Source organism: Zonotrichia albicollis, chromosome 12 (assembly GCF_047830755.1).
Source record: "Zonotrichia albicollis isolate bZonAlb1 chromosome 12, bZonAlb1.hap1, whole genome shotgun sequence".
NCBI classification, from domain to species: domain Eukaryota; kingdom Metazoa; phylum Chordata; class Aves; order Passeriformes; family Passerellidae; genus Zonotrichia; species Zonotrichia albicollis.
The window spans coordinates 10,107,080-10,119,937 of NC_133830.1; the positions used below are offsets into that span (position 1 = coordinate 10,107,080).

At 50.2% G+C, this 12,858-nt stretch overlaps 1 protein-coding gene across 1 annotated transcript in view; it reads right to left on the reverse strand.

Annotated features, from left to right (window-relative positions):
• Positions 1 to 399: 399 nt before the first annotated feature.
• Positions 400 to 12,858, reverse strand: part of CHST13 (carbohydrate sulfotransferase 13) — a 28,347-nt gene continuing 15,888 nt past the window's right edge. Inside the window, exons 2-3 of the mRNA XM_074549782.1 lie at positions 5,708 to 5,784; positions 400 to 1,729 (exon numbers count right to left, since the gene is read on the reverse strand). Coding sequence (XP_074405883.1) covers positions 884 to 1,729; positions 5,708 to 5,784 — 923 coding nt within the window. The 3' untranslated portion in view covers positions 400 to 883. The remainder of the gene's footprint in view (positions 1,730 to 5,707; positions 5,785 to 12,858) is intronic.

The window sequence follows — 12,858 nt, forward strand, 5'->3', positions numbered from 1 at the left end:
GGGCAGGACACTGAGGATGGTGTGATTTCATCAGAGCAGACACCTGCACCCTTACACTCTGTATGGCTTCACAACTGCTGTCACCTGCTTTCAAAAATGGGAGGTGTGGGGGCCTGGATTTAATGGATTTGACCAGAAATCCAGAGACATGCACACACAGGCACTCTGCTGTGGTAGTTCAGGGAAAAGACCTGCTGAGGACCTGCTGCAAGCCTTTCCTCTCTATCTTTGGAGAATTTTGCACCCCAGCTGAGAACACGTGGAAGGAGAGGAACAAAAAATCCCTCCAGGGATAAAAATGTGGCCAGAGTAACACACCTCTCTGTGTTATAACCTCCTCAGTAGGGGATGGCATGAAGGACAAGAAGAGAACAAGACAAAAAGAAAAGGTGGGAGCAATTTTAAATAAAAGGAAAAAGTTACATTAAATTATTGCTTTATTTCTGGTTCTATGCAAGTCTCTGATACACTCCCCTCTGACCCCTGAGACTCCATGTCTGCCCCCAAACAGCCCAGTAAGGAGGAGAAAGACCTGAAGGGATCCTGCCCAAAAAAGGAGCCTTCCCAAGATTTGGATCTACAGAGGAGTCTCTTAGTTACAAGAAAGTCCCCACCAAGGCAAGAAGCGTCCAGTCCCACCACCATTCCCGGTAGATACTGAAGGCTGGGAGGGAAAGGGAAGGAAAAGCTCCAGCCCCAGTGTATTGAGAAGTGTTCTTCCTCCAGAGCATGCACGAACAAGGCATCAGGAGGTGGAGCAGACCCTAACAAAAGGGCACGGGGAAGAAGTCAACCAAGAGACAAGCTCAAGGCAGGAAGAGAGGTATCATGGCAAGGTGAGAGTTATCCAGCTCTCCCTCACTGCTCCCCCGCAGCCCCCGCCTCACCGGAGGCGGAGGTACGAGGGGATGGAGTAATTGAACAGCAAGTAGTCCATTTTGTATAAATTAAAGAGTCTCCTTTGGTAGAAGGGGCTAATGTCCTGGAAGAACTGGGCCGTCATGTCGTCCGTCGTCCTGGTGGTCTTGGACGAAGCCGGGAACTTGACGCTGGCGTCGGCCCCTACCAGCTGCAGGATGTACTTGGCGTCTTCGGCCAAGGTCTCGTACTTGCCCACCACGTCGTAGTGGATGATGCAGGGGTGGCAGAGTGAGTGCACGCGCTCCCAGTGCTCGTTGAAGGGCTCCTCCTGCTGTGTGCGCGGGTCCAGCAGGTAGTAGACGAACTCCTCGAAGCGCACGTCGTCGCCGCGCTCCAGGGCGCGCTGGCTGGGCTGCGGCCGGTGCCGCCGCACGATTTTGGTGCCGTAGCGCTTGTGGAAGGCCGTGTTGTAGCTGAGCGTGAACTTGTTGCGGTAGGCCGAGACCAGGCGCTCCAAGGGCTCCCGCACGAAGATGAACTTGAGGTAGGTGCGCAGGCGGGCGTTGATCTCGGCGACGCTGTACTCGGACAGTGTGCGCAGGTTGGAGGGCACGTGGGCCTCGTGCGCGGGGATCTCCAGAGGGTCCCGGTACTTGCCTTGCCCCGTCAGGACCATCATCACCCGCTTCCAGTTGGTGCAGGCCACTTTGGGCACGTAGCAGTAGAGCAGCCCGTGTGTGTCGTCCACCACCAAGTGCCGCAAGTCGTCCGGCCGCAGGAGACGCCGCTTGCGGGTGTAACGGCTGCAGATGTTGCTCAACATCTCCCGTCTCTGCTGGTGAACTGCCTGCAGGGACGACTGCTCAAACTGGGGAGGAAAATCCCAAGAGAGATGGTTACCAGCTTGCCCAAGCTGATTGTGGCCTACACGCAACGCTCGGCCCACAATTATCCCCACTACCTCCCCTGTGGCCTACACACAACACTCAGCCCACAACTGTCCCCACTGCCTCCCCTTTGCTGGGCTGGTCAGTCACCCATGTGGGATTTTGGGGACAGCACTCACTTTAAACACATCTTGGTTTGGTACACATAATCCTTGGACAGGCTGGCATCAAAAGAAAGGACAAAAGGTGATGAGGAGCTGGATGAGGAGAAAAATCCAAGGGGGTGAGGGAAGAAGGGGTGGTGCAGAGAGGGTCAGTAACAGAGCGTTTTTTTAAAAGCACACACACACTGGGCTAATGTGCTATCCCTCACATCAGTCTGGGGGGATGCACAGCCCCAGGGGCAGAAAGCACAGCCTGTTTGCTGGCACAGGGCCCTGCATATCTCCTGCCGCAATGAGGCATTGCTGCCTCACATGTGCTTGCTGTGAACACCCAGCCAAGGGCAGAAACACAGCAGAACATTCAGGGATGCTGGATGGAAATGGCCTGGGTGTTCTGCCAAGGAAAGGCAAATGGAAATGGTCTCTAACACTGATGATCAAAGCCTGGTGAGCAGGAGGGGAGCTGGAGATGAGGTGGGGTGGCAGGTATGATGGAGTGGAGCAAGAGGCTGAGTAGGCAGTGCCAATGCCCTTCCTGAGGGCTTTGGGTTCCTTCTCCTGAGGGACAGGACACAGGCCACTCCGATGCCTCAGCTCTCGTCACAGTTTGCTTTGGCCGCAGGGACAAGCAACCAACACATGGTCCTTTAACCCCTTGGACCCTCACATCAAGAGCTGGCAGCTGCTGCACTGGCTTACCAGAAGCCCAGAGTCCCTTAAACCCTGACCCAGCTGAAATCCCCTTACAGATCTGGGGACGTGACCTCTCCTGTCATGGTTTTCGTCAAAAATCCCGAAATGTCATTAGAACATCTGGGGAAGGAAACCATTGCCAGGAAGTCAGAAGGGGAAGGTCCCCTCCTCCTCTTGCCCACTCTGTCCTGGCTTTGCTCACAAGGGTTGGGAAATTTTGTGTTCCTCATTGCTGGGAACATCCAACAGCCTCATCTGGGAACAGCAGCACCAAGCACCCACTAACCTGGAGGGTGGCCCTGACCCTGCAGGGCTGTGGCTTTCATGCCATGCAGTGACCACCACCTCCCAACATCAGAGCGGCTCCCACTTTGGGGCTGCAAACAGCCCTGCCAGTGCCAGAGGGTGCCACAGCAAACAGCTCTGCATTGCACAGCTGTGGCGACTCCAAATGAAGGGTGAGAGCAGGCCTTACTGCCTGCATGGCTGCTGAGAGCTGCCGCTGCCCAGGGATGCTAAAGAACACCACTGGCTGTCAGGACCCAGGACATCCCTCTGGCTGTCCTGAGCAGGCAAGACCCCTGCCAGGGGTCTCAGAGACCTTGGCACAGAGCCCAAGATGCCCCTGTGGTTTTGACTATGACCCGTGGAGCAAGTTACTGACCTTAGATGAAAATCTGCAAGCCATGACAAATTAAGTAGAATGATAGTGAATTTATCACGTGAAAATGTAGATTTTGGGGTTTCTAGAATAGGGACTCAGGGGGGCAAGATGGAGGGATCTGGGCATGTCCAGCCTTTCTCCTTCTTTTTCTTGGCCTCCATCTTCTGCTGTGATGTTGGCACTTAAAGATTGGTTTAGAGTAGAAGCTGACTGTCTAACACAGGTGATAGGTATTGGAAAGTAATTGTAAACATTGTACATGTAGTTTTTAGTATAAAGACATAACACCACCCAGGGGGGAGGCAGAGTGCCTGGAACTGTCTTGCTGGATGGACCTCAGCAGGGCAGGAGAAAGAATTTTACAGACAAGATACAATAAACAACCTTCATACCAAGAAATGAGGAGCTCTGACTCCTTCTTCAAGCTCTGGGCTGGGTAAAGAGACTTTCTAACTCTTCTCGGAGTCACTCTGACAAGCTAAAGATCCTGACACTTGGCCAGGCTTCAGGCACTCCCTCACTGCTCCCTGGGGGCTTACAAGGTGTTTGGAGGGGCAGCTGTAAGTGCTTGTAAAGCTCCTGCCAGGAGCTGGGATTTGCTAAAGCAAACTGTGGGTGATCCAGCAGATCTGTCATCCTCAGAGAGACACTAACATCTGGGCAAACAGCTCCTTCTGCAAGGAATGAACCACACTCAAGACTCTTTTGGATCTTATTTCCACAAAGGAAATAACCTCATCCAGGTCACCTTAGTGACCACTTTCTCCAGGAACCTGTATGGGCAGTAATGTGAAACAGGGACAGGAGAAAGCATCCCATCCTTACTCCTTCTAACAAAGACATGATAAGGGAAAATGCCAAAACAAAGGAAATTCAGGTGAACAGATGCTAACTGCCAGCAAGGTATGACTCTGACATTGCTGGCTACGAGGTTACAAAAAAAATACAGCACCTAGGGAGATTATAACCACAGCTGAAGAAGCATTCTCATGCTGCCTTGCAACACAGCCAAACCTTTCAGCAGAAATTCCTTTTGTTTGGAGCTTCCCAGTCAGCTTTTAGAACTGGAAAACCTTTTTTGCAAGGGCTTAGGAAAAGAGGCATTTTAATAATGTGATTTTTTCAGGTGTTTTTCCCTGCACTTGCATAATTCAAAATTATTGGAGCAGAGAGACGGACAGACAGACACTGTCTGCAGGCATGGCAACAAATAAATGTGACTACTTTTCAGCAGCCGCCCACTGGAATAAATGCATGTCTTGCAGTTATTTCACAGCAAAATTGCTCCCTTCATTTCCTTCTCTTTAAAAGCCAGGGAAATTAAGTATCACTTTTAAGGAAATAGCACCACGACATTTCAGCAGCGCCAGGCTTTGCTGGCATCACGGCCAAGGGAGTCCATATTTGTAATTTTTCAGAGAGCAAATGTACTTTGGCTGCTTACAGACATAACAGCATCAACCTTAACACAGAGCAAAACCTGCGGGAAGAGCTGACTTTGGCTGCATGGGGAGGCAGCAGGGATGGCAGCCCACTGAGGGGCACCAGCACTGCCCTCTGCTCCTGGTGCTGCAGCAGAGGACAGCCCCATGGACACAGGGAGATGCAGGGCACGTTTGGTGGCTGGGCACGTGGCATGGCACCCGTTGGAGGGTGGTTTCCCACAGGGCTTCCTGCAGGGAAGTTGTGGGTGAAGATCCCTCTGCAAAGGGAAGTGGGGCTAAATTAGGGGAAAACTGCCTGCCCAGGGGGGAAATGCAGCAGAAAGAAACAAAGACATTTTACAGCTCTGATCACAAGCCCCACTGTGAGGGACAAGCAGGACACATTCCCTGATTCCTGCACAGGGAGGGACCCACTAAGCCCACCTGGAGGGGAGTGATCCTTTGCCCAGGCTGTGCCTGGCTGCTCATTTCTCAGCAGGTGTAGCTGGCACAGCTCAGAGTGATGGAGAGGCCTGAGATGTTCCAGGATTATAAATCCCCCATGGCTGAGTCCAGCTACATCTATGTACACATATATATGTGCATATTCCTATGTGTGTGCATGTACATATAGCAACTAACACAGAAATATCTGCCAATTATTAGCTCAGGAAGGGCAGCAATGAAGCTCTTGCCCAACTATGATGGCACAGAGTTGGCTTTGAAATGTTCAGACAGCAAAGTCTCCCAGGTTTGCCCAGCTATGGCTCATCCCACTGGTAATTAAAACATTTACCCAAGTACCAGCAAGGGCCATAAGCAGTGTTTATCAAGCTACACCCCCAAGCAGTGTGGTCTTGTCTTTTAGACTCAGTCAGAGGTTCAGCTGCAAAGACCCAGGGGGTGGCTGGAGCTGGCACAGTGTCCCACACACCAGAGAAGTGGAAGAAAGGGTCAGAACTCAGTGCCCCACTCAATGTTCACCCCAGCATTTCTCTGTCCCTGCCCCCTTACCTGGTCACTCTCATACAGGGCCTGGAGTGGGCTGCGACCAGCCTTGCCTTGCCAGGTGGATCTCAGATCTTCAGAGGCTGAAAAAGGAGAGAGGAAAATCAGAGGGGTTGGAAGGATCTGCTTCCCTTGCCTTCTCTTGAGATGCCCAAGCTGGGATAAGACAACCTCTCCCAAGAAGAGACAAACCCATTTTGCTCTGGAAGTGATGCTCAAGCAATGCTCCTCCCTCCCACTTTGTAACAAAATCTGCAGTTAGGATTCAAAAGATCCAGACCTATTTTTTATCAAATAAAACACTATAAACAAAGGTAACAATTACAATTTCAAGAACAACTAGGTAAAGTTTGATCCACATGCTTTTGGGAAATGCCACTTTGTCCAGGCTGTTTGTTTGAGGGAATGACCCAGAGGAGACAGGACCCTGCCAGCATTGCCACAGCCCTGTGAGGGGTGAGACTGGGTCTGTGCTTGGCAGAGATGAAGGGCAGATCCAACACTGGCAGCTCTGTGCTGAGCCCCCACAGGCTCAGGGCTTGCACTTCCAGCCTCAGAGACACAAACAGGAGCACACAAATTGATCAGGTGATTTGTCTGACCAGTAAATCAATTGAAGTTCTTATTTGCTTTTTATATTTTTTTCCATCCCTTCTAAACCAGCAGCATCTCCTTTGGTGTTTGAAGCTGCAGACAGACACCCAGGCAGCCCTTGCCCTCCCTGCCCTGCAGATCAGCTGTTTCATTTTGGAGGTCCATTTGCAGCAGCACCAAACCCAAGGCTGGATGTGGCCAGCCATAAGTGCAGCACCAGAAACCCAATCAGTGACAGCTGCCCAAGTTCTTGTGCTCATAAATTATTTAGGGATGCAACCCCTTCCACGCTAGGAAGCATCTGCTTCAGCTCAGCCTCTGAGGTGCCCTCAGGGACCTGTTTCCAGCAGAGTGGGGGCAGAACCATGAGGCCTGGATATCCCAAACACAACACATGGAACCAGCCGTGGCAGGGGCACAGGCTCTCCCTTGCAGCAACACTTCCAAGCAGCTCTCCCACCACTCACCCACCCTCTGCTGCTTGGCTCTGACTCTCTCCACTGGCAGAGGATGCCACGACAATTTCCACATTACAAGGTTTGTAACCATGGGGGTTGTGCAGCCCTGGAGTTGGCTTCCACAGAAGGAATCACACCATGAGTTTTAAAATGGAGAATTCTGGTTTTTTTCTGAAGGGGAAGATAGGACATATTGTTCAGAAGACTGTGGCCTGGGAGGCTCTTCCAGTCCTCCAAGTTCCTGGAAAAATCATCTGCCATTAGACATTTCTGGCAACGTGAAGGTTTCTAACAGAAGCTTTTTGCATGACAGTTTGGGGCTCCGGATCTTTTCATTCACTGACCGTCACCAAACAGCCCCACATTTGTTACACAAGTCGCAGATGGCATCCGTACAACCAAAATAACCAGAAGGAAAAATCCAGACCCTGTGTTCATTTCGACATGCTTGCATTTTGCTTAAATGAAAACTGCACCAAAGCACAGAGTCACCAGAGTCTCAGCTAAACATTATTCATTCCTGGAGCTGTAATTAGGGAGGAAATGACGGCCTGACCTCACAAAATTTCATCAGCAGTGCCTGTACGCTTGCGCGTTGGTGGAAATGACACTTCCTGCAGCGCTGCATTGATCAAGATGTGACTCAAGAGAAGAAGGTACAGTTTCTTCCTCAATGCTCTGTATCAGTTACCCCACAGGAGGGTGAAATAGCATCTGTGCCAGTGAGAGATAAGCAGAAAGTCCAACGTACAGTGCTAGGCTGACATGCTCATCCCAGAGGAGCCCCGGTTCACATTTCCAGACTCAGCCCTCTGCAAATGACAGGGAATGAGATCGACCTTGAAAACTGCACTCACTGCAGCTCACATCTGCAAACAGAGAGCTCTGAACTTGAGCCCCTTTCCCCTTGGGCTGGGGCTGATAAACTCCTGTTGGATGTGACCCTGCAGAGGGCTGGCAGTGCCTTGCAGCAGACACTGCTCCTATATTTAGTACAAACAATGTGGAGGCGTTTGTTTTTGAGATTAACACGTGCATCAGCCAGAACCTTTCTCATGGGGACAGAAGCAAACCCTGGGTGGTTCAGGCTGACTTAAGGCTGTTAGAAATGCAAATAGCTCGTGCTGGTGCTGCACAGGGCAGAGAGGAAACGGCTTCAGTGCCTGCTGCAGTGTCAGGTCACAGCCCTGGAGGAGTGCTGGCTTGGTAGGAGGCTCTTTGGGCTCAACAAAAGGCAAATCTGCAGCAAAGAAGGGAGGGAGCAGAGGTCAGGCAGGTCACAGCCATGCTCTGACCTATTCAGCCCTCTTTTCTTCAGAGGGACCAGCCTGGCCAGTGGCTGCTACACTTCACAGGGCTCCTGCCAACAGCCCCAGCAGAAACGTTGCAGAATGGATTTCCTCCAGCCCTTCCCCAGAGCAAGATCTGGCAGAGAACAAGGCATCTTCTCTGGATAGCAGCAAACCCCCTGGGATCCCTGCTATGCTCTTGCTGTACAGAGTTCCAGGAAAAAAGAGGAAGAGATTAAAAAAAATGGAAAAAAGTTCCCTGCCAGGCTGCTCCCGTGCAGCTGGAGGAGGCTGGGAGTGCTGAGCTGGCAGGGGAAGGCACCAGCACTCAGCACTGGCTGCATCCTGAGCTCTGAGCTCCAAAGCGGTGACACCATCCCTGCCCAGGCACTGCCAAACCCTCCACAGCAAGGCCTGGCCTGGCAGCAGGTTTTGGGTTTCTACAGGGCTCCACTGCAGGAAGTCTCCCCGCTCAGAAACTGTCTGCTCACACTACACGCACCATCCCGAGGAGAAAAGCAGCTGGGATCCTGGCTGGGCCAGGATAGTGGCTTTGGAGCCAGGGTTAAGCCCTGGGGCAGATGCAGCATGAGGAGGGCAGCATCTGCAGTGTCCCATGGGATGGAGAGTCCTTTCTCCATAAGGCTGGGTCAGAGCAGCTGCAGGTGTGTGAACAGAGACAAGTCCAGGCTGTCTGCACCCAAAGCATCCCCAAAACATCTGGGATCACAGTGGTAGGCAGGCCAGGGCTGAGCCAGCAGCAGGCTGGAGACAGTGATTTAATGGAGTCCACCCCATTACGATCAGCCTTTGACACCCAACACAGCCCTGCCCTGTGACCCCAAGCTGTGGTCACCCCCTGCTCACCAGCCCCAGCACCTGCAGCATCACTGCTCACACACTCCTGTCCCAGCCCTCCCTGCTGCCAGATGCTGGCTGGAATTTACACATCCCTCCTATTCCACTCATTCATGCTGACAGCAAGCCAGGCATCCCATTCCCTGTCCCATTTTTGGTTTACCAATCTCTGGAATGCCCCTGGGACTCCCAAAAAGTTTGGGAAGGCCAAGGAATACTGAAATAAATGAGACTGTTGAGGAGGGAGTATCATGTGAGTGAGTTAATGGTTTGTGTTGCATTTTGGCACCATGGCCCTGAGTACAGCAGGATATTCCATCGTGGAGGAGCTGCCAAGATCTTCACATCTTGGATTTTCTCCTGACTTTATAGCTTGTTACTGAGGCTCCCAGATTCCACCACAGGCAGTGGTAATCCTTGGAAATTTAGCATTGCCACAATTGCATCTGAAAGCAGGGACATTACTCAGCCAAGGCATATCAACTTTCTAAAGGGGGAAAAACACCAACCTTGGCAACTGCAGGATCTCTGTTTGGGTGAGAAGTATCAACACAGTGCATGTCTGTGATCCAAATCTAAAGTGCTTTTCACTGACACAGGCAGAAGGAAGTATCACGTTTGTCCTTTAAATCTTCAAAGTATGAGGCAAGGGAATAGGAGTGATGTGGAGCACGAGACCAAAGCCTCTGTGCTAAGGCAGAGACACTGAGCAGAAATCACTAAGATGAGCCTGAAAGGAAGCTCAGGGACATTTTTGAGTCTGCTGTGCTACAAGGGCTTTCAGACTTTCTTTTGGAGCTTAAAAAGAGATCACACTTTTTCCTTTCTTTCCTCCTGTACCCCAGATTTCAGTGCTGTCCCACCACAGCTGAAGACACTCTCTTACAGTGTGACATCAACACCACAGCAGGATCTGGGGCTTCAATGTCTTGCCAGCTGTCCTTGGAAAAGGGAATAGATTTTAAAGCTGCGAATATTTAGGTGTACTAGCTGATTGCAAAGACAGCCAGACATGTGTGAGGTGAGGGAAAGACTGGATCATGCCTGTTCCAGACTTCTGGAAGAAGAAGTGAAAGAATATGCTGCTTTGGCTGCACAGACTCTTAAAAAAGGAGGGAGGTTCTCTGCAACCACAACAGCAAATCCAGTGTGTGAATTGAAGAGTTTGGCTTAGAGACAAGATTCAGGCAGCAACAAGCCTGCTAGGCTGACATCAGCATTACCCAGGCTTTAGAAAACAGTCTGAAGAAAAGAAAGCAATTAAAACATGTGGGTTCAAATAACTTAGAATGAAAATCAACATGGCACTAACCAGACACAGCTCATACCCATGCAAACTTGTCTGTAAATAAGTTGTTTCTGTAGATCAAGCCTATGTGGTAGATCCTCACCCAGATACACACAGGGCAAGAGAGACAACAGTGCACAGGAAACAAGGATTTCATCCTCTTCAGTCAGAGAGGATGAAATTTAGAAGGTGAGCTGTAAAGGAAATTTAGAAGGTGAGCTGCAAGCAACAAGAAAGCAGGTGGCACTTAAATGAGAAATACTGGGCAGAAGGCAGATTTCTAGAAAAATATCTCCCAGATTAGCTTTGGGATTAATACATTGAGAAGAAGTTGACATAAAAACAGAAAGATACTGATGATGGACAAAGACTTGAGAAAGGCTGCCATGGCAGGGAAAGACAAACACCAACAGGGAAACTGAAGTTCATCCTGGATGAGGGGAGTGGAAACTTAATAGGATTTAATTTCACAATGTTGGAATTCAGCAGTTTCGGCTACTTTGCTGCTGGAAGTGGCAGGAGGTCCCAGATGCATTAGTTCTGGGCCATCAGCTGCCAGTGTGGCATCAGCTGCCAGTCATAAAAAAAGGCAAGTGAAGCCCTGAAACAAATCAGGTGAGATATTTGCCATCACAGCAAAAAAAAAAGCATTATCCATATGCTGTTATCCACAGCATTGGTGACCCTCACCTGCAGCACTGACAGCTCTGCTCTCCGGGACCAAGGCAGGTCCAGAGGTGCTGAGAAGGGCTGCCAGGTGACCCCAGGACTCCTGAGGTGCATGGGCTGGATGTGTGCGTGAGCAGAGCTGGGATCACCCCTGGGAACAGGCCAGCAGAGAGGATGGCAGGGGGTCCACATGCAGGACAGCATCGCTCCCACCTGCTCAGGATGGAAGAGGTTTGGAAGCCCCAGATCAGTGGGAGTGGGTGGCTGGGATGCAGCAGGAGAAATCCCAACTCATTTTGGGCTTGAGGATGAAGCTTTCAGATATTTTCCAGGCTGGACCCTGAGGCCACAAGAAGCCAAACACTCCACATGTGGTCTCCAATATGAAACACTGGAGAGGGTGAACACCTGGAGATGATCAGTGGTCTCCAGACCAGGGAAGTGAAGAGACAGCACATGTACTTGCACATGAGCAGGCACCCCAGGGACCCTGAGGAACTAATCCTGACCCCACCACTGCCTCCCCACTGCTGTCTCACAGCCCCAGCCTTGCTTCCTGTTGTGTCTGTGCAAAACCTAAAAAAAGAGAAAAAAATACCTGCAGTGCCTGAAATGATCAGTGTAAATTACAGCCTGCAAATGCCAGCAGGGCAGTGGGAGAGGTGCTGCTTTGTTCTGTAGGAAGAGTCAGTTCTCAGGAGAGAACTGAATTCCCTCTTGGAAGGGAATGCTCTCTCCCACACCAAAGAAGAAGTTCTGAAATTGAAGGTGATATTTTCAATGGATTCTGACTTGAACAAAGGAAAAAGGACTGGTGACAGGAGCTGTCTGCTTGGCACACGTGGCATGTGAGCAGCTGAACTGCATTCATGGGAGAAAGAAGAGTGTACAGAGAGAAACAAATAACTGTATTACAGAGGGGTTAAAATGCCCAGAGCTCTACAGTGTACAGAGATTAGCACTTGGTTTAAGTGATCACTGGAAGAGCCAGAAATTAGGACCTGGATCTCTTTGTAGGCACAGCAATGAGCTTCTCCAGACCTTGCTGACTCCTCTCCAGGACCTGCCAGGGGCAATGAGTGAGTGCTTCAGCCTCAGCAGTGATGGCTCACTCACCCTTGACCACAAAGACAGGCTCCTCACTGCTAAAATAATGCACCCAGAAGGATCCTGCCATAGAATTTCTGAGAGGATACTATGACTGTGTTAGTCAAAGCCAAACCCTAGCTAAATCTTTCCAATTTTCGATTTTAACATCCAATCAGGACAAAAAATAAAAAGAGAAAGAGAAAGAAAAAGAAAACAGAGCTTGGCAGCAGCAGTGATGGACCCAGACAGTTACTGCAGTCAGAGCTCAGTTTTCCCTCCTGGTTTGATAGCAAAGACTGAGACATGCAGCCAGACACACAGACTGCATGAGGATCCAGGACATGGAGGCCAAGAAATCCCACATGGAAGCACCAGCTGGACCCCTGGGCAGTGTTCAGTGGTCCATGTGAGAGCCCTGCCTGGAAGGATCAGAGCTATAGGGTCAGTGTTGTCTCCAGAAAGAAGTTTAATTCTAGGAAGCTCTGGCTCTTATGTTTGGGCTCCTATTGGTAGAGAATGCATTTCCTTAATTTCTGCCTAAACACAAAGGCTGATTGTTGTTTGGTGTTTTGGATTTTTTTAAAAGACAGATATTTTTCAAATCTACGGTGATGTGAGAATCCAACACCAGAATCCCACAGAGAACTCCAGACTCACTTACTGCCTTAATGCTGTGGAAGGCAGTGACCTCTCTCTGATGGACAAGATGACCAAATAAGTGACTGTTTGCTTTCTCACATCATACTCCTGGCTGTGAAGAACTGTGTGGCAATTCTGGTGTTCACACAGCTAAGGCAGGACCTTTGGGAATTATTCCTATCTTAATTCTTTCTGAAAGGTTTTGATTTGGGAATAGGAATTTTTTGGCTCCAAAAGCAAATCAAATTTTTGGCTTCAAAGAGACAATCAAAT